Here is a 22,256-nt window from a genome sequence, read left to right as displayed (position 1 = left end):
TAACCACCACAACCATCTGCCAGTAATTACCACTGCAGTATCATATGTACAGTGAAAGTTTTTTTATGTTGTATTTTTATTTCTCAAAGTATTTTAATGTTTAGACTAGACTGGTTAAGAGGAAAGAATATACACTGATGATCTTATGACAAAATAATTGTCTTCCTATAGATTCTAGAAATATTTTATAAACATGATCCTGTATGATCCACAGATTTTAAAAGATTTTAGTTAGTTTTTTACTATAACACTCTCGGGAAACAACTTTATAATGTAGGCCTGAGTCAGTCTCAATCACATCATGTTGGTGATTGCAGCAACATGTCAGTTTTATAATAGAAAATGCAGAGCTCCTGGTTTTACTTTGGACAGACATTTTAAAACGTAGCTTAAGTACACAGTCGTTGCCCCGGTTACTCAGTGATTTGGGGTTGGAGACACATTGGAGGAGAAAAGAACGGGACATGACGGTGCTAAGGGAACTATAAGAGTGTTTTTTTTATGTCCCGGGGTCTTATTTACTTTATTTAAGAAGAAACTGTAGAATAAATAATCCAAACAAAAGTACTGAGTTTAGATATTTTGCAACAGTCGGCTGCTGGTTGCACAAATATCAACCAGCAAATGTGCCGTGTATCATCAGTCCTGCTGGAGACTGCATTAAAATAAAGTAGGTTTAGGAATTTTAGTGAGGTCTACATGGGTGTGTATTTATAACAAAGTGACCAATATCTACAGCGGGGGAAGGGGCTTATCAAAGACAGAAAAATACATGTAATTATGAATGGTGGAGAAATAGCACCAGAAACACCCCAGAAAACTAAAAATATTCTAAAATATTTGGTTTACTTCTCAGTTTAATTAACTGTAATAAAAGCAGCATGTATTACTGAGATTGTAAACATTACAGAGCTTACTTTTCCTTGTCCAAAGCCTCTTTGCTATTGGTCGATGGCATTTGAGGGGTGGGGTCTTGAAGTACGTCGTCATCTGCAATCGTTTCCTAATCGATGAAGGGAAAAAACAATAATCAACATCTGTACAGAGGGATACATGGAACATGATTGGTGAATGGTTCCATGCAGTGACAGGAGCCTGGTTATTGATGAGCTCGTACAGACCACCAGGCCTTCATGCAACACGTCTGGTGGAAGGGAGGATGGATGCATTGTAAAAATGTCTCAGGATCAGGATGTTGTCCCCATTAGTGTTGACATAAATGAGCTGTAGAGGGCTAATGGTTAAAATGTGGGTTTTCCCCAGTATAGGAAAAACCCAACAGATGAAACTCAAAGACACCAAAGGGAAGATCTCACTCACACTGAAACTGCACCAAATGTAAGACTCCAATCACACATCCAAATGCTGTGGAGCTCTCATTCTCCCTTACACTTTCACACACCACAACCAGTGTCTAAAATATTCCCCCCGAACGCACACGCTGACCCAAGGGAAAACCACTACAACCCCACACACACGCTGTCACACATGCACAGGTAAGCTGTTATGGGGGATGTTAGTGGAAAATTGAAACCCAGTGAACCATTAAGAAACACCTTTTGGTACGACGACATGTCAGGTGTTAGATCAGAACAAGGTTAAAAAGCTCGGAACAGTTGAAGCGCAGCCAGAGAGACGGCAATCAACAGCCAGGCAGAACATACTCATGGACAGCTTTCCCACAGACAACAGCCACAGCAGGCAAACCTGTGAATCTGAAGCCGTGCTCAGTCAGGATCCACTACATTCACATTCCATTTCAGCACCACCACTTCAAGAGATGAATCAATACGGGCCGTTCAGTGCAACAGATGAATGGCGAGGGGTGAGGTCTGCCAGTCAAACGAGCCTTGATTCATTCTCCGAAGTGACAGGAACCACAAATGGAATTGACCTTTCACCCGTGGCGGTCAGCTACTTACTCTGAGGGACAGAGGCAGCTCTCCATTGGCTTGGCTGGATGAGTACAAGTTGACGTACTCCCCCTCACCGCCCTCGTCATTCGCACTCTCGCTCTACGGGAAAAGAGGAGGGACACAAACCGAGGCGTAAAGTAGCGGAGAGGGGCACAGAGTGTTTTCCAAGGGGCAGACAGGCATCAAGAGGGTGTATGTGACTTAAGGGGAGAGGTAGCAGCTAGCAGAGTTCTGGTACTCAACAGTGAGCGGTAAGTTTCCCAGCTTAGAGTCTTCTTCACCACCAGGGGGCACTGGAGTGCATCGTTTATGAAGGTAATGGCATTTACTGGCAAAGGGAACATGCAGTGCAACATGCTCTACTGGGATTCTTTTACGAATAATCAGACAGTAGACAGTATGTGGGCAGTGATAATAACAGCAAAATGTCACAAAGTATATGAGTCACTACATTATCATCTGAGCAACACCACTGAATACCAAACTGTTTTAATCTAACACCAATCTGCCAGGGGAAGTCCAGTATCACATTTTATGATCTATCAAAGAGAGCTGGTTCATACAAGTATCCTGCTTGTACTCCCACCATCTTCTATCCTGTGTGAGCTCACCGCTGAGGTGTGGAGAGAGTCAGTGAGAGAAGTCTCAGAAGGAAGACAGACAGCCACAGAGCCCATTGAGCCAGCCAGGGAACCGTTGGGCCCGCCCCCGCTGCCATCCAGAATGGTGGCATTGGTCAAGGCAACATGGTCCAAGCTCTGTGATTGGTGCAAAGAATTAAAGCAGGAAAGAAGAAAAAAATCATAATAAAGGACAGGACTAAGGGATACAGAGGTGAAGACAGAGCAGACAGAAAAAGAATCTTAACAATAGAAGGAAGAAGGTGGGGAAAAAAAGTGTTCACCTCATACTCCAACACCTCTATAAGTCTGGACTATGGGAGTGATGTGCCTGAACACGAAATGCACTGCACTCACGTAAACGCAAGGATGCAAAACACTAACCAGTGGCATAAGAAACATCTAACATATAAAATATGAAAGATGAAGGGAGAGATGTTCAACAGCAACACTCCGTTTAGCTCACATCAACTCTGATAGTTTGGTTTTAGGATGAGATTTGTCTTTGTGTGTGTGTGTGTGGCCAGCTGAGGAGATGCCTGCCAGGAAAGGTAGTAGCCGTGACCTGTTTTAACATGTTGTGCATACCAGCCCTGTTTCAACATTCCCGCAAAAAGCGGTGCATCCACAGATCACTGATAAACACGGCAGACAAACTTGCACTGAGACCCACTCACACACAAAAATGCATGCACGTGTCCATACACAGATGAACGGGATCAGCTGACAATTAAGGCCACGCTTACTTTTTTTGTAAAAAACAAATCTGATCAAATTAGGGAATTTCCTGCTGAATATTTCCTTTGCTTTCCACTCAACATATGCAAAGCAGCTTCCCTGGCATGGTGCAGCTTCCTTTAGACATCCCCCAAAACCATCATGCCCCAAGGAGTTGAGGAATGCAAACATTCCACAGAAACAGACAAATGGGAGGTGTGGAAGAAGGTGTGTTTGTTTGTGTGGAAAATGGAGCAAGATGGTGAAGGATAGACTGAATTCAAGATTATAGAAAGTATAGAGAGAAAGTGTGTGTGTGTGTGTGTGTTTGGATAGAGAGTGACGTGGTAGGATGAAGAAGATGAAGAGGAGAGGAGGGAAGACGAGCAGAAACAGGAGGAATGTGTTTTCCATCAGGACCATCTGGTGCTGCATTCCACCAGAGGTATCCTGAGGGAGATCCACACCGTCTTAGTGTGCCTCACAAACACCATGGGGTCATTATGGGTCAAACCCCCCTCCCCAGAAATAATGACCCAAGCCACTGTAACATATAGTCGGGTCTGCTTTGGGATCAGGGTCAGGCCCTGACTAACTGGAATATGACTGATTAACCACCAGCTTATTCAGTAACAAGAACCTGTTGATGATTCAGACGCCCCGTTTATACCAACAAAGGGAATTTTTGTTATTTATTTGCCCCAACCTAAGGCCTGACAGTCTCTTGTGATATTTGGAGGAGCAACACAAGACACACAAGTGACTCTGAGGCAAACTGAAAGGAGGGAAAGAGTCAAATAATTACCTGTCACGAGGAGGAATGTGCAACACACAAACACAAGCTCAGCTAGCCAGTGACCGCACAGACAGAACCACAACAAATAACTGCACGCACTCACGATCACGCAAAGCACACATTAATCACACCGGATCTAAAAAAAAAATCCAGCACAAAACAACAAATCCACACTGTGAAAGCAACTGCACACACGGACGGGTGGATGAACAAAATTAAGAACCACACAGAAAGTAAGCCACGGAGTCCTGAGGGAGCGACCAATCAGAGACTTGAGAAGAGGGGAGAGGTACATGAACAGACTGTATCACATATGGAGGGCACACAGGTCAAGCCACCCCTGCACCAGCCCAGGACCACACAGCACCCACGCCAAGAGTGGAAAATGGGAGGGGTGGGGGGTGGGGGGACTCACCGTGGGTGTGGTCAAGGATGCCTGCCCAATCAGGTAGGAGTTAGAGACGGACATGCTGAGACCCAGCCCAGAGCCCGCCTCCTCCATGGCCGCCACAGACGGCTGGAGGTGGCAGGAGAGAGAAGAGGAGGAGGAGGAAGAGGGGGAGGAAGAGTGGGAGGCCTGAGAAGGAAGGAAGGAAGAAAAGGAAATAAAAGAAAAGAAAAAAGAAAGAGAGAGATAGAAAAGAAAGGGAGTAACAGTGATGGAGGTTAAGGAGAGGCAGAGAGAGGGTGTTCAGGGAGAAAAAAGAAGAAAAGAGGACAGTTGATTAAACTAGTAAGCAAGACTGAATTAGAGCAGTTTTAATCAAAGTGCAGCAGTAGAGTGATGAGGTCAAAGTTGGTGAAAACTGAGGAGGACGCTGGCCGTTCTGCTGAGGAGCATCACTGGCTGTAGACATAAATATAACAGAGAGGTGAATGACTAATGTCGAGGTGTTATGGAGTACGAGTCTTCTGTTATGTTTAAGTTACAGCTATTCATAGAAAGCTCTAACCGGGCCGTGTAACGTGTACTGGTCACACACACTGTGACAGCCCAACCGATGTTATTTAATGTCCTGAGCATTAAAAGCTTTATACAGACCAGGCCATCGACAGCTACATGGGCCAATATGATCAAACTGGTGTTTTTTTTCATCCATTTCCTTATCCACACAGCAGCAAGCAGCTGAAATTACTTTTTTTTTTTTCTTTTGCAAAGCCGCCATGTAAAGTCGCCAAAGCGTGTAAGCCTGGAACATGGGTTTATGGAGGAGGCAAACAGGCTTATTCCACTGGGCCACAAGCTCATTGAGTCCAAAACATGCAGGCCAGATTAGGCAGGAGCAGAAATGAGTACAGTTCGACTGTACACTCAAATAAAAGAATGATAAAAATAAGAGCTGGGCACAGGGCTCCAAATACACAGCAGTGACAGAAAGAGGACAATGGACAAAAGAGAACCAAGGAGGACTCTGAGGTGGCCTGTGTCGACTGCCATTCAACCACAGTCTATTTACTTTCATGGGCTAGGATACTGTACATCTACAGTAGGGACAACCTGGAGAGGAGTGTCGACTGTTTCCTCCCGACAAATACACAGTCTTCATTTTCGACAAAAAAACAATCAAAGATCAATTTGTGACTGTCAAAAATTAACGGCAGGCGTTGGCAAAGGTAAAAAGCCCATTCTGGTGAGAACGTCAAGCCTCATATCTGATGAGGTAAAACATTTACCATCTATTTATTATTGTGATTATTATAAAATCATGTTTATCTGGAAAGCCTCAAAGCTGATTGAGAAATCCTGTTTTGAGGGCCTTTACACATTTGTTTCCTTCCTCAAAAGGTTTATTTCGTCCTCTCCCGCTAAGACCTATCCCATCGTCTCTCTACCTCTCCTATCCCTACTGACTCATTGTCAGACAGTTGTCTCAATTAACCCAGACGGCGACCCAGCTTAAGATAAGCAGACTGGGTCTGATGCGGGCCTGATAAAGGCTAGTCCTATCTCCCACTAACGACCAAACACCTCCACATATGCACAGATTTGTCTGCTTTGGTTACAGAAATTGCAAGGAAGGGAGATAAAGTGAAATAAGGAGGGGCTTAATAGGTGAGAGAGATAACAAGATAGGAAGAGGCTTGAGAGAAAATTGATGAGGATTACCACTGGAATGCAGCCTGCATTCCTTCACATTTTTCCCTTTCTACCAATGTTTGGACCAGCCCGGGCTCGACTACAGAGGGTTGCTTATATTGTTCTCATGTCCTCATGACACTCTTTGTCTTTGTCATCTCATGCATTCATAGTGTGTAGTTTTGATTTAAATTCAAGGAGGATCGCAAAGAACAATTTCAGCTATTTAAATCAGCAATTCTAGTCATTTTCCCCCCTATCAACTCACTTCAGACACTTATTAGTTTTTACCCTTAGTTTTTGTAAAACGGCCTGCTACCAAATAACTGGATTTTGGTCTTTTAGAAGGTTTACTGTCGCCCCAGCAGACGCATATGGTCTCTTACCAGTTGTCTTTGTTTTGGGGGCAATGCTGGGGGCAGCAGCGGCTCGTGGACTGAGTCTGTGCTGCTGAAGGAGTCGTTGAAGCCGTAGACCTCCTGGAAGCGCTTGTTACGCTGCTCATAGATGCTCTCGCTCTGCGGCATTTGGTAGAACATGGAGGGCTGCGGCTCTGAGTAGTCTTCCACAAACTGCATGTACTGGAGGACTGGAGGAGAGAGACGGGTCAGATTATGTAACATATATTGTTCATGCTCAGAATCAGGACTCTCGGCACACCCAAGTCAAGAATGTACTTCTTTAGATTGTAAAGGGCCGGGTAGTGGGCTCCTGGTTTGGGGTCTTCACCTGGCTGCTCGAGCCTGGTGGGGCCCCATCACCCACCGACTGGCCCTAAACGATCTGATGTGTAAAAACTGGGGAGTTTCAATTTAAACTGACATCAGACAGTGACTTGAATTTCGTCACATTATGAAAAGTATTTAAGCTAGCAGGAAGGGCTTACTGTATAGAATGACATTATACAGTAGCCTGAGAGGAAGTGATATAGCAGGTGTGTCAGGAAATGACCAAATGTTGCCCTCTGTGCCCCTGGAGCCAGACCCATTGTAGCACATCCTGGTATTCACTTCCTGTCTCTATGCACAATGGAATATTTCCTTGATATAAGCGATTCTTCAATGAACTGATGATGAAGTGCAGCGAATGTCCGTTTGTCCCCTATTAAATCAACCTCATCCCTTTCCTTAATTCCCTCCTTCATTAGACTCTGTCCCTTCCTTTGCTTACGTGTCCTCTCTTCAGGCATTTAAAATATCTCTTTTCTTCCCTGCCTTTTCATAACATCCCTATTCCCTCCTCTCCCTTCACTTACTGTGTCTGCTTTTCTTTTCTGGGAGGGGCGGTGGGCTGCCAGACATTTCTGCATTCTCGCCGCTCAAGTACTGTGCGACAAACATGCTCCCATTTGTCTGGGGCATGGGTGAGATGGGTGTGAAAAGGGGAAATGGCGGCGTAGGGTGCAGTTCCTCTTCTGACAAATTGTCATACTGGGAAGGGTGTCGCTCGTACAGCACCCTGGACCCTACGTCGGGGAAGGGCGATGCCTGGGTGCTGCGCCGCTTCTTCTGGGGCAGGGCAGGTGGTGCGCTGATGCGGAAGGAGAGGGGATTCATTTGATTGGGCTGCGGGGTCCAGTACTCTGGGGTTTGCTGCGGTGGAGGAGCACTAAAGCGGGGATGTGAGGGATGCTGTCCGGGTACTGGGGAAGAGGACTCGCTGTGAGACTCTGGCAGGGGGCTCAGACACCCTCCCACTGGTATTGGGGGCAGGTGTTCCCCTACTGACAAGTCCTGGTGGAGGAAGTCATAATCCGGGTCGTAGTTCTCCGTGTTGTCTAAAAAGTGGATGAAAAGGAAAAGATTTCATTTTTGTAACCATTTACCCACAATGAACACGTATTTATGTGTTATAATTCCATGACCTTCACAATAAAGAAAATGCTCATTAGCAAATGTTTTTCAAGGGGCTAATGGTCAAGAAAGCAACAAATCTCTTTCAAAACATTTGACATCTTCTCACTCACATAACGTAGCTAATGTATATAAACTCCTGTACCGTTTAATCTGAACCTGTACGTGTCTGGTCAATTTGCTCTTTGCAAGCAGTTGTCTATGTCGCTGTCTAAGATTTGTCTCTGTGTTCTTACCAAGTGTTTCACAGCTTGTGTTACGAGAGCACTGACCACTGTCCTGCTCCATGGAGGAGAGCTGTTCATCAGACTTGCTGAGTTTCCCCATGCTGCTGCAGGGAGATAGACGCGGAGAGTCGCCCCCGTACGACTGGCTCCCCCCAGAAAAACGCCTCTGCAGTAACTCCTGCTCGTAGTCCTGGTGCTGCACAGACAGAGAAATTCGTAAAAACATTATTTCTTTCCTGCATGTTGTGTTGCAATGGTCCTCCACTGAAAATGAAGGCAAGCTATAAATGGACCAGAAAGTCTCATATCTCATCATGAGCTGGAGCTTCAGCCTCACCTGTCTGTTAACACTGCAGGGCAGACTGGAGCCGCGGCTCATAGGGGCAACCACGGCCACCCGTGTGGGCGAAGGAGCTGACTGACGCTTCTTAGGGGGAAGAGCTGGCGGAGGACTATAAAAGAGATAAACAGCAGAATTACAAAGCAGAAACGCCCTGGGGCGAAGTCAATGCAGAAAAAAACACACTTTCTCAGACATGTATGCACACAAAAATCCATGTATGAATACATGAACACACACACACCATCATCATCATCATCATCATCATCACCCCCCGGAGAACAGTGAGATGAAAGTGAGCGTGTTTCATGTTAGCCTCTCTCAGCTCTGACAAGAAGTTGTCCTGCTTGTCAAACCAAAATTCTTTCAGTGAGTTAATACCAGGTCAAAATGCAACAAAGGGCGGGAACATAAATCACCATGATATGGAGGCCAGTGAAAAGACACTGCAGAGGTCAGTCACACATTCTCATGCACTGGACGGTCATCTGATTGGATGATGGGTTCTTCGAGGAGTACCGAGGATGACACAGACGTTGGGATGATGCAACCATGCAAGTCAAGAAAAACTTTCATCCAATCAAGAAGCTTTTTGGGTTGGGTTGGGTTGGGGGGGGGGGGTGTCTAGGGTGGGATGTTATAATGGAGACTGATGATCCTATAGGCTAACATACTTCTCCTTCTGAGAGGGTCTCCTTTGGCCGGCATCAGCACTCAACTGTGCTCTGTTCCCAGAATCCAAAGGGAAACCAAGGATGAAAGAGATAGAGAGAGACAGCAGAAAGAGTAAGAGAGGAAGAGACAGAACAACAAACAAACCAAAGTGGGCTTAAGCGTGAAAGTGGAAGATTTTAGAGAGTCTCTAATTTTGCGTTTGGATTGATGGGTGAGCAGCTGGGCTGAGAGGGAAATGAATAGTAAGACCTTTGCACAAGGTGCGTTTTCCCCCCGCTAATATTCACTTTAATGATATTGACAAAATTGTTTCCCATCAGATCAGGGATGGAATTTCACTGAGTGATATTGCGGCTTTTATTTTTCAAGGTTTCTCTTCAATGGGTACACATCTAACCAGTCAGAATGTGTGTCGTTGACAACATCATATTTTGAAGCATTTGTGGCAGAAGAAGCAGTCCGATACAAAGTTTATATGTAGATTTAATAGCTTTATCTTTAGCCATTGCTTCTGGTTATTGATTTTCTTAAAATTATAGGATGTAGCCAAGTTGAAGCTATAGGATCAAGCAACAAGGGTTCTCCTCTCTTCATCAATAATGGGTGTAGCCAGATAATTCATCTTTTTCAGTAAATAGAGCAACAGATTACCATCACTTCATGTTGATTCCACCTCTTTTCCAGCGCTGCAATTTGTTTCTACTCTAAATGTGAAGAGTGTATGGCGCATCAAAATCCACCTACAAATATTTGTTATTTTCAAAATCCTTTAAATTACCATAAAGTTTCAGATTTTCCATCTTGCAGTAGGTCCAAATCAGTGAAAATGAACAAAATACGAGGAACTCGCCTTTCAATACCCATATCCTAAAAGCGGTCCTTATTCCTCATTTGGTGTCTGAACCTTTTCACGTAACTTCGATGTGAACTGAAACAACGGTGGAGAATAAATGCAGAACGGACTCTTCTGCTTTTGTCAATACAGTGGAGAACAACATGTGTGTGGCCTCATAACTGCCAAGCCACATCTCTGCAGCTCAATGAGTTGAAAAAAAACACGACTTGAACTGAGAAAGGGAAAAACTGATATTCAAGTCTTGCAAAGATTATAGACCTTGGCCAACAACGTCAACAAACTATATGAAGGAGCAGCTCAGTACCAGACAACTTCCTGCAGGAAGTCTAATATTCAATTTGGCAAGCACCTTTTAAGCATTAACTTCCTTAATTGCCAAAGAGCATCTCAAAATAGGGAGGGTGCAGTGTAGTACAGCTGCAGAGTGTATGGTCCTCACCTGAGCTCTGCCATCTTTGCTTCGGGAAGTGGGGGTTTGGGTGGGGCTTCCTCCTCATCTGGTATCTCAGGGGCAACCTCTGCAGGGACAGCTGCTGGAGCGGTCTTATTCGAGAGCTCCTGCTCCCGATCTATCGAGGGCAACTCTGTTGACACGCTGCGTCACACATAGAAGTTGTCTGAGTGAACAAGCTACTTTGAGAGTCTGGATGTTGGTGTTTCAGGAAAGCAGTATTTTTGTACTCACCACTCTGTTGTGATAGCAGGTGGTGCTGGTTTGTTGGGTGTGGTGGGTGATGGCTGCTCCTGTTTCTCTATGGTCAGCTTCACAAGTTCCTATTCATAGACAGACAACAAAGCCAGCTTCAGCTGATATAGGGATTAAGACGGGACAATTCACACATTTTGTCCAATGAGGGGCCTACCTTTACACCGTCCAGCACTGCTTTGATGACACTTGTGACTGATGCCACATTTTCCTTGTCTTCCAAGTCAATCCCATCCAGCATCACCTGGTCTGCCCAACGGATGAGGTTGGCCAGACTCTGGTACACACGGTTATGGCAGGAAGACAGCGCAGAACTGTTGGCAGGGTGTGAAAGTAAGGATGGGTGAGGGTAGGAGTAGAACACGGCAATGGAGAACAGGACAGAGGAATTCAGGTAGGAGAAAAAAGTGGCACATGAATCAGATAAAAAGGAGATGATGACGGCATGGTGGTGAGCATGACGGTGAGAGCAGGCATAGAAACCAGAGGTGCAGAAAGAAGAATGATTAAAGACGATACAGAAGAGGGGTGTGAACAAAAGCAATTGGACAAGTATATGTTAAACCGAAGGTGAGAAAAATCAAGTAGAAACAAGAAAACATGAGAAGCTTCATTTATCATCTATTACACTACACATTTAGAGGGACTTTCTTGAGGAACTGCAGGCTAACAACACAGAAGTAATAAGCTCACTCTAACCACACAAGGAAGCAGGGTGTTGTTCAAACCCAACACTAAGGTGTGGCTCAGGCCTGTACCAACATGCTGCAGCTGATTCACAGTTGCTGGAATATCCATCCACTCTCTCTCCACAGCTTAGCCCCAACGTGAGTGGTAGACGACTATGTACGGGCGCTCGCAGAAGGATTTAAGGGATGGTGGAGCAATTGGGAGGATGGAGAGGTTTGACCCAGAAAGATTAAATGAGCTAAAGGTTGTAGGTTACACCAGAGCCCAGTAGGAATTGTGGAATTGTAACAAGTCTGCACATAGAGTGCCTAGTCAGTTTGACTTTGGCAAATAAGCACTTAATTCAACACAACCCTGTGTCAGACAGTGAGTAGGAGTTACACCCACTGTTGACCTACTTATTTGACCAGTATTGATTTAAATCACTGCACAACAGTGGAAGTGAACAACACTGTTAAATAACTGTTATTCAACATTGTGCATGCTAAACAGATGGCAAAACTAACTTAACAATATACAAAATAACAAATGGTGACTGCATGTACAGCAGCTTATTTACCAAACAAACATCTGAAGTGTTGTGAATTAACTAGCTTGAGGCAGTAGAGTATTCAAGTCGCTGCATGAAGTCTAAGGCTAAAGCAAAACGTCAGAATTCTACTGTGATCCATTGGGGTCTGTCTCCATCAGACTGAGGTCAAATCCCCAAAGATGGTTGCCTCTCAATGTTGCAGCAACAATCCATCAGCTTCATTTAAACACAGACTTACTAGTTTAAAAAGCCTGCCACCTCTGACCTCAATACCTTCATCTGCATTGACGGATGGGAAAAGTCACAAAGACAAAGACAGAGAGGTTCTAACATGTCTTGACAGTCAAAACAAATCTGAGGGTGCTTTCACAGAAGGGAGTTGATGTCATTCACAGAAAGTATAGCAAAACAAATTCCCTCAGTTAAAATACAGTGTCTGAGAGGTGGCATTTATTTCCATCCCTTGAAGGTAGGATTTTTGATAATGTGCCACATCGACAGTGATTTAAATGTGAATGTAATTTTGAAAGACGTCATGCATCAAGTGCAGAGCACCTTGCGGCAAGGGATGTCACTCTTCACAAGCTGCTTAGCGAGCGCTAGTCAACATCATGCTAGTTCTAACATGTCTTGCTTGCATGGCAGCTATGTGGTAAGTTACATTGAAAGGCAGAATTCATAACGATGATTTGACAAACCGGTGTATTGTAAATTATCTTATCTTGTAAAGGAAAGCAATCATGGAGCAAGGTTTGTTGTACAGATATCCATCTTGAAAATATAACGTTTATAGGTTCCAGGGAATGAAGCCTTTCAAATATTATCCTCAATTATCTATCAAACGTTAGTTCTCACCTTTGTTGTACCCGGGCCTCCACCTGAACCAGGGGCAGGATTGCTTCCAGCACCTTGCTAGCAGAGCCAGGAAGCATCTCCAGCACCTTCTTCTCTACAACCATTTTGTCCACAATGGTCTTGAAGTAGCGCAGGGCACTGACCACCTCCTTCTCATGTTCCTCCAGTCGACTGACCTTCTAAAAAACACAATAACAAGAAAATAGTGCCTCAGAATTACAGTACAAAACCATTTCACATTGTCATAATAATGACGATAATGGCAAGCTCTTTAACAACACAAACACAGTGAAAAACTCATCACTGAACAACCTATTTAGTATTTGGACCATCCCAGCAGTCTGTGGCTCTCTGCTGTGGTTTCATGACTCCCATGGTTTGCTCACAGTTCAAGGCACCATCTATCAATTGATGTGGCTTGGAGCAAATCTCGGTTCTACAGCTTTTTCAGGCTCTCTAGTCTTTCACGGCAGGACTGCTGGGAAATTTACTCATTACACTAGAAGCCTTAAGAGGGAGAGGAGGAGTTCATTCAGGAAGTGGCCCAATTCCATTCAAGTCATCTTTACAGATTTAGACACCTGCTGAAGCACACGCAGCCGCCACAGGGACTGGGAAGCGGTGGGAACCAGCAGGGATATTTGGGCACACACCGACACAATGGGATATGAGAGCACAAAACTTTACGGCAGGAAAACAACTGCCTCATAAATAGTAAACAAAGGCAGTGAATAGGTGGGAAAGAGATGGATTCCCACAACACACACGTTTGCTGTACACACACCTTGTTAGTAGGTTTCTCAGTGCTCTTGGCTGCTGGCTCGGGCTGCAGTTGCTTGCCCTTCTTGGATGGTGTCCTCTTGATTTTGGGTGAGTGGAACTTGTCCATCAGCTTCATGGTGAAAGAGGAGAGATGGGACCGCTGTGAGTCTGTGGACAGAAGGAAAACAGAAAAAGGTTGAGTGGTCAGTGAATGAGGACAGATTCTCAGAGGGGGCACATAGAAATTAGATTTAAAAAACAGATGGCACCAGCACACTGAAGTGTATCACACAATGTCACTCAGCCAAAATTATGCTCAAGTGCAGTTCTCAATGCCAGAGAGATGCAAAAAGAAAACTTGAATTTGAATGAGGATAACACCAGATTCTTGTAAGTGTAAATAAGTTCTAAGTATTTGTAACACCCGATTTTAATCTGCTCTTTTGGTTTCCAGCATAAATATGCTGGGCAGGAGCTCCCAGCAGTCCATGATGTGCACACGTGTGCACAAAGAGAGAGCAAGACAGAGGAGAAGACTGTGGCTATAATAAAATACTCTAGTTAGTGCTGAGATTAAATTTGCTCTATGTAACATTATTGAGAGAGGGTTCATAATAGCAGAGTAATTTAGCTGAATTCCAAATGTTCAGAGTAGGGATTGCCGATTGTATCTCAGGAGAAAAGAGTTCTCCAGCTCGCTCAAGGTCCCCCTTCACCTCTCAGTCCCAACTCTTTATCTCCCCAACAAACTGAATCAAGAGATAAATGCTAATGACAACAGTGGGAGTCAGCAGGAAGTTTGGGTTTTTATCAGCAACAAAATTGGCGCCTCTATCTGCCGTAATCTCCCCTCAGCGCGATGACAGCAGGATCTGGCATTCCACGGCCATCAGCGTAAAAACACTGAATGCTGAGCAGCAATCGACAACAGTAGAACACCACAAACTAGAATTCCAGCCGCGCAGCGCTTTCATCTGTACCATCAATCCACATGCCTCACACATATCCACTCCACTGTTCTTTCCCATCACCCCTAATCCTCGTCATCCCTCGCTCTGAGCGAAAGCCAAAGTTGGTTGAGGCAGCCAAGAACGGTTGTGTCTCATAAAAAAATGTTGATGTGAACGTATCCAGTGTCGTTTCCTCCTGATACAAATGCCTGTGATGAGGCATGCATGACCCCCTCGGGCTCTTGTTTTACACTGCTTTTTTAAAATCTTATCATAGTGTTGTACAAAAATGTATCAACAATTGCTGTTTTGCAGGAATTAGTAAGTTTCTCATGGTGCTTGGTTGATTAAATAAACCACTTAGCTACTGGAAAAGTGTCTCACGACTGTCACTTTCATTATGTGTTGAGCTATTTCAAAAATCTAAATTGATCAAATCCCTCAAAAAGACATGACAGGGAAATGTATTTATGTCCATAAATAGAAAAGCTTTGTTCAAAGATATCATATAACTTTATTACTGGAAGACATGCAAGACAAATATAGACTATTTCCACATTTGATTTGTGGTCCAGTTATGTTACTTCACTTCAAAGTAAAACTTCCGTTTGACAGTTTGCAATCTCTTCTTGCAGAGTGTGATGAACTGAATGTGCTCCCCTCTCATCAGCAGAGAGAAATGTCATCCAGTCAGCTGGGCAGGATTTAGAAAACGAGAGAAACAAAAAGAACTTTAGACAAAGAGCTCGGAGTCAGGCCAGGGTACAACACAAAGTGAAGACTTTTCAGTAGGGGGCAACCTGCTCAACTAAACAACTGCCTGTATCAATTCTCTGTATCCCAGCCACAGGGGATGCAGTGTTTGCTTCAGTGCACCTAAATGGAGTCTGAACAGCATAGCACTGGCTGACAGTGTGTGAGGATATTTTTGTACCCTGAGGGTGTACATACCTGTGCTTTGCTGGTTTTGCCTCAAGCCATGCTGCTATCCTGGCAGGATTTTCAATGACGGCAATGTGTTGAGCGGATCATATGCTTTTGATTGCGCAGCAGCCTCCATATGAATTTAATTCTCAGATAATCCTATCCATTTGACCCTGCTGACCTCTTATTCCTGGCATGAGTACAGGGAATGTGGTTAACGTCACAATATGCTGGTGTCTCGCACTCAATCTCGGCTTCAACAGGCCCAGAAGGACCATGAGCGCATTTGTAGCTGCAACTTTGGGTTGAGATATGGTGACGTCAGCATGGTGAGTCACCGGAATGATCAATACATCTGGTCCTTTAGACAGCATCGCAGCTCCCGTGGCTCAGCTGTTTATCATGCACACGGGGCTGGTTCCCTTTCTGCTCTGCTCGCTGCTTCACTTCTCTAACACCTCCCTCCCCTTCCTCTTCCTCTTCCTCTCGAGTTCGTCTGGCTCAGCATGACATCATCAACAGAAAGAAATGAAGAGGGTGAAGGAGTGCAAGTCAGAGAGGGAGGAAGAAAATAAAATGCAAACCAGACAGAGGGGAGGGGGGGGCTGCGGTGAATACAGTGACATGCTCTGTTATAGTCATATAGGCCTCTCAGCGTCCATCCTCCATAGAGAGGCCAACATCCCTCCTGCTCTCCCCTGATGCCTGCGTGCTGTTGTCCACAGTTATGAGGTGGTGATGTCATTGGTTGTAATGTCTCTCTCTCTGAATCTGACTGGTCATTGACCAAGCAAAAGACTGAAAGAAACCTCAGTCAATTTTTTTCTCCTTTTTTCCCTTTTCAGCTGCCCAGGCCACAACACGTCTTTGTACTGGAGTACTTCCTAAACACTGTGTGGTCAAACACCCCTGCAAAATATTTTCATGCACAAGTTTAATGTTTCTTTAAAGCCAAAGTCTGGGTTTTTACTGCTTTAAAATTGCATTGTAAAGAGTGTAAAGAGTCGGATTGGAAATGAATACCACAATTTACCCAGTCTGGATCCAATGAATCATAACATGTTTTTCTTTTTGATTCCTAGTGGCCCCTTATTGCTTCACAAAAGATTATCGTATCTTTCCAAATAGACATCTTTTTTTCATCCTAAGACTTTTATGACTTCTCTGTTCTCACATTCAGCCCCTCTAGAAAAATTTTGGAAAAATATCCCAAATAGTTCAGTGCATGTCTGAAAGCAGCTTATGTTACAATATAACCTCACAGTCACTAGTAGAGTACAATAACAGTGTACATTTCGGCTCATGTTTGTTCCCTTTCTAAATTGGTACGGGTAGCAAAAAAAAAAAAGATTAAATTGTATGTTTTCTATGATGCTGTGAAGGACATACGAAAAAGCAAAATGAGGATATCGCTTAAGATTGATTGTTAAGAATAAATAGTGAAAGATTTAGCTTATAAACATAAGCATCTAAATTGGAGGCATCTAAATTGCTGAAACACTTTGAGATGCTCAGAAAGGCCTTGGGGACATGTGAAACAAACACTCCAGTCTGAACTGCTCCTGAACAAAGCCTGGGAGACGTCTCGCACGTCTGTTGTGAAGTAGAGTTCCCGGGAGTCCTATAGCTGCTGAACTCACACAGGGTCTAAATTTATTGATGCTTATGGCAAACACAAACAATCAACTCTATGCTATACGCCTTAAATTGATTTTTTAAGTACATTTCACAGTGCGCTCAGATTTTCTCATTTGCCAGATTAACTATGGACCTGACCTTGTTTCTTAAATGTTATACATGGATTCAAGTCATCCAGGTACATCTAGTATCATACCAGGAAATCCGACATGTCCATGGTTTCGCCTACCACAACACACACGCACAAGCACAATTCTTTCAGGTTGTAGATGTTAAAGATCAATAAAATAGATCTTAACATGTGTTATGTTCAGTCATTAAGATGAGCTGTCAAAAACCCGACTTCGACATTCGAGCACAAATTGAAAAATCCAAAAACAAAGATGGTCATGTTTAAAGAAAGGAATACTTTCTTCAAATTACTTGAAACGCTAATAACGTATAAACAAAAAAAAGAGTAATAGAACATGGGTCTGCGAGCTGGAAAGGGTCGATTTAAATTGTGCTCGGTTGGTTTTATGGGTAACACAGACCATCAGGACATGAAGTTAGTGTGAAAACCTTTGACTTATGTTCAAATGGTTGCACCGACTTTTGCAAGGGTAGTTTTCTTCAAATGAAATAACACACATTAACAACTAAAGCTTTACATTTAGATACAGTATTTACTATTCTTGGTGCCTGACCCAAACTCTGGACTGAAGATAAACAGCAGAACAATTCAGAGGGGAATCCCAGGTTTCCAGTGGCTGGTCAGGATCCCTACAACACAACTGATCACCAGTGACATATGAGCTTGTCCAGATCTGACTGAAGAGCTGTCAGACTGGCAGATTGATCTGGTTCTTGTTCACTACAGGTGTGATCTATACTGGACAGCTGGTGCACCCCCACCCCTGCCCTCCCACTCAGAATAGGATGAAGACATGGTACAGGGATACAGGGGAGGCTGTGTTTTAGGTTACAGACACAGCTGTCACCTCCTGCTGAACTCAGTGAAAGTGTGTGCAAGTCCCACGTATATGGACTTGTAGAGCCAGCTAAAAAACTGCAACAAGGGTCACAAAGGTCACTGGGCCAGCTGTTGAATGGGGGAAGAAGGCAAGAGGGGGAAATAACTCATCTGACCGAGCGAAATGTACAGTGGTTAAAAGGATGGAAGAATCTCCTCAACAAGACAGGACAAGACAACAAACAGTTGAAATGATGTGCGGAGCCTGGACGGACTAATCCTATTACATTTTGGAATGTGTTCTTTCTCTCTACAAACTACCTGGAAATGACCTGTGGGTAAAATCCCTAGAATTGGCTATGGGGTTTACCCTCAGTTTGCCTTTCACACATGCACAACACAGCAGAAGTTGTTTTCCACAGACGCCTTTGCAACAGCATCAAGTCCTCCGCATTTACAGGCGAGAGTTGAGCAAGCCGGGTGCAGCAGGCAGAGACAGGAAGTGTTGCATTTACTCGGCTGCGGAGATCACAGACACTGGTGTCAGCTCTTATCACCACAAACTTTCTTGACATCTTGGTCGGTGCCCTCTACATGTACGACAGCGCCAATGTAAACCTAACCTCCTTAGAGGAGGTCATATTTAGAATACTACAATAATAACACAATGTATATTTATACTCTTAGCTCAGATTGGATATATAGGATAATGTGTCATATTTATATATTTACTGAATTATAGACCCAAGATTGGATTTTCCTAACCATGCGTGATACAAACTTGGGCCATAATTGGATTAAATGTATGTCACCTCACTTTAAAGCATTAGCTAAAATTGGTGTCACATACCATTTTCTGTACTTTGAAAAGTCAACTGCATTCATTCTTGGTACGTATGAAAATGACAGAAGCTTCACCCTGCTATGGTATACATTTTAATAGACAGTTCATTGTTTACTAGTGATTCCGTCTGGAAAGAGGGCTTATTAGTTCATAGAAGCGACAACATAGTGAGTGAATTACTGTGCGCTACACTGTAAAACAAAAAACGCGGAGACACAGAGCCAAGTATCGTTTCTCCACAGGCAAGTCCTGCTGTGGTGCAACAGAGTGGAATGCAAGCTGGAGGCACGCGAGATGAACAGTGAGGAGAAAAATGAAGAGGAAAGAGAGAAAAATTCAACAGGAAATAGTTAAGTGCTTAGTGAATTATTTATTCTCTCGATTGTAGTGGTTGGCTTCCTGTTGGCTCTGCTCAATTTTCAATAGGAATCATCTTTATGCCCTCACTTATCAACAGGCACCACTGTAGGATACAGCAGGCGGTGTGTTGTGTAGCTACAGGCCAAGAATGGGAAGGGCAGGGAGGAAGCCCTGGTGAGGAACGTGTCCCCTGGTTAATAGTTGAATGGGGGGGCTATGGAGGAAGAGGTCCGGTGGAGGGTTTTTACTCTTTTCAGTTCACTTACTGAGTGAGTAAATGAGATACAGTGGATTCTAAGTGCTCAAGCCACGTACAGTCTATTGTATTTCATTTAACAAATGAGTAAATGAGACACTTAGGACGTGTTTTCACGTGGACAATTAAATTATAAATGCAAGATGGCACCTCCAAATACTGGTTGTCTTCAGCAACTCACTTCTAAATTACTTCTCAAGTCTTACAATTAACATAACCGATGACTAATTGTGACATGGCAACTGAGCAATTAAATCAGGGATAACAATCAGCTATTACCAATTTCTAATGGAAAGAATGATGAGCTACTTTAAATTTAATTCATCCATCATTATCTACATCATTTGACATTGGGTACATCCTGGATAGGTCACTATCCTTTTGACGGACCAACATACTGAGACAATCAACCAACTTTCAACTTTAAATTGAAATTAAATTACTACTTCACTTAAGCAACATTTTTTCTTCTGGCTTATTTATAACATGCAATAAATTCAAGATTCATACATTTTGAAGTATGTTTTGATACATTAGTTACTTCACTAAAAATCACATATTTTATCTTGATTTCAATTCTTGTCTGACAGAAAATGCATGTCAGGTTCTGTCTTTTCCTGACCTCTACTTCATAACAACCACCTACTCTAATATCTTAGGTTATCAACAGCTTCCACAAACATGCCAGTCAGTTTATGTCACTGACCAGCCAACCAGCCCCACAAACCATGGGTAAATGATCAGGGACACATATCAAAGTGCTGAAGAAAGTGCTCTGCATGCTAGGTTGCATGGGAACAGACGGCTTGGTCAACCATGGCTAACAGAGCGTGGCTACACAACCAGATCTATAACTGCTTAGAGGGATGGTGTTTTGTCATCTGTGTTGAGCGCTTTGTTTGACATGAAGATGTGAAAGTCAACGTGAGTCAGTGAGATGCCAAAATCCATTTCCTTGAAAGGTTGCGTGCAGCTGCTCTCACATCTGACCAAAGACGTGACAGAGTAGATGTCTTTTCGGGGAACTCCTGCTCTGTGGAACACACCACACTAACCACTTTAGACGGCTAAGAAAGTTCAGAAAATGTAAGAATAACATTTAAAATGCAAATGTGACCTAAAATTAAATACCCTCACTTAACACATCTAAAGAGGGACTATAGCTGGACTTCATTGGTAATGAAAATATATTACCATAAGCCATAACAAGCAACAAGCAGCATATAGGGGCACAGGGGGGTTAGGGTTAGCAGAAATTGCATTCCTGAGTCTGTTTATTTGTATGGTGTATTCTTATTATACAGGCTAAGTCCAATAAGATGACATAACATCCAAATATTTTTATCACATCAACAGTGTAGTTATTGTGAAGAATCCATCATTAATTAACACTAAAACAAACTTATCACGCAACCATCTATAAAACCAACTACACAGACATTTCTGCTGTGCACCCCTAAACTATAGTGCAGATGGCAAGTGCCATGTATGTATGCAATGATCTGTAGTCACACACATTTTTAGGGCACTTTGGGAAACATGCATCGGTCTGTCGCAGTAAGATCTATAATATGTAGGGACGGGAATCGGCAGGGACCTCCCGATACGATACTATCTTGATACTTAGGTGGCGATACGATATGTATTGCGATTCTGTGGGTATTGCGATTCTGTAAGTATTGCAATTCAATATTACGATTTCCTGGGATTTCTGTTGGTTATTTTTTTTTTTTTTAAATACTGGACCATGGAAAAATGTTGAATCATACCTTCAAACACGTCACAGTCAAATTCACTTACAGCTTTACAAGTTTATTTCAAATATTAACATTAACTTAATGACTGCCGGGCAGCAAATAGAGAAAGTAAATAAAAATGTGCCCTATTATTGTATAGCCCCTGTCAACTGCACACAAACTGACAGATTAAGAAATGTATGCCACTTAGGCTACTTTTAAACAATAAATAAAAGGTAAATTAAATAGAATGAATAAAAGTTTACTTAAAATATAAACTTTGAAATAAACAAAAAGTAGGCTATTGTTGTTTGCATGTAGGCGATACAAAGCTACTGCTTGGGTATGTTTAGATTCTTGTGCAAAAACAAGAGCTGGTCAACATGCTCTGGAATGATGTTGCTCCACCCATATATCCCCCCGTATAAACCAATAAATATGTTTATTTAATATCGATTTGGGAGGCAGCATGGCGATTCATTCACAAGAATCGCGATTTGTAACTGAATCGATATTTTCCCCCATCCCTAATAATATGCATCTTCTTTAGTTTACTGCAATAAATGTCATGACAGTAAAAATTGGGCTTGATTCACAACAGTAAAGGAAAACAAATGGAATGTCTTATAGCTGTAATAAAAGCTTAAAACAACTATGGGCTGGTTTAAGGCTACTGAGGTTGAACCAGACTATTCACAGGTCAATAATTACACAACATGCAGATGAGATGTGGATCATGTGCAAAAAGTGGGGGCAGTGGGTGTGAGTGAAGATCGAATGTACTTGTTGTTGATTCTGAAAGTCACACCGTGGTATCGCTATTATGCTAACTCTTCTAACTGGAGGACTGATTATATATTTCATCTATGAAGCTATTAAAATTTGAATATGAACAGAAGACTGACTGGCACAGACTCAAGGATTTATTCCTTTTTTATTTATGAGACATTACAATATGTTAATATTAGTAACAT

At 43.1% G+C, this 22,256-nt stretch overlaps 1 protein-coding gene across 4 annotated transcripts in view; it reads right to left on the bottom strand.

The window, feature by feature from the left end:
* rapgef1b (Rap guanine nucleotide exchange factor (GEF) 1b) overlaps positions 1-22,256 on the bottom strand; it is a 41,739-nt gene that overhangs the window by 6,410 nt on the left and 13,073 nt on the right. Inside the window, exons 2-14 of one of the 4 annotated variants that reach the window (XM_061067629.1) lie at positions 13,645-13,790; positions 12,861-13,039; positions 10,941-11,097; positions 10,763-10,851; positions 10,517-10,672; positions 8,544-8,658; positions 8,216-8,402; positions 7,382-7,903; positions 6,513-6,715; positions 4,465-4,626; positions 2,528-2,674; positions 1,923-2,015; positions 918-1,003 (exon numbers count right to left, since the gene is read on the bottom strand). In XM_061067629.1, the coding sequence (XP_060923612.1) occupies positions 918-1,003; positions 1,923-2,015; positions 2,528-2,674; positions 4,465-4,626; positions 6,513-6,715; positions 7,382-7,903; positions 8,216-8,402; positions 8,544-8,658; positions 10,517-10,672; positions 10,763-10,851; positions 10,941-11,097; positions 12,861-13,039; positions 13,645-13,790 (2,242 nt within the window). The remainder of the gene's footprint in view (positions 1-917; positions 1,004-1,922; positions 2,016-2,527; positions 2,675-4,464; positions 4,627-6,512; positions 6,716-7,381; positions 7,904-8,215; positions 8,403-8,543; positions 8,659-10,516; positions 10,673-10,762; positions 10,852-10,940; positions 11,098-12,860; positions 13,040-13,644; positions 13,791-22,256) is intronic. The other 3 variants (XM_061067607.1, XM_061067614.1, XM_061067621.1) reach the window with 3 other exon arrangements.

Source organism: Limanda limanda, chromosome 1, assembly GCF_963576545.1.
Source record: "Limanda limanda chromosome 1, fLimLim1.1, whole genome shotgun sequence".
NCBI lineage: Eukaryota > Metazoa > Chordata > Actinopteri > Pleuronectiformes > Pleuronectidae > Limanda > Limanda limanda.
Note: the sequence above shows the minus strand (reverse complement) of the source record. Positions and strands in the feature narration are given on the sequence as shown.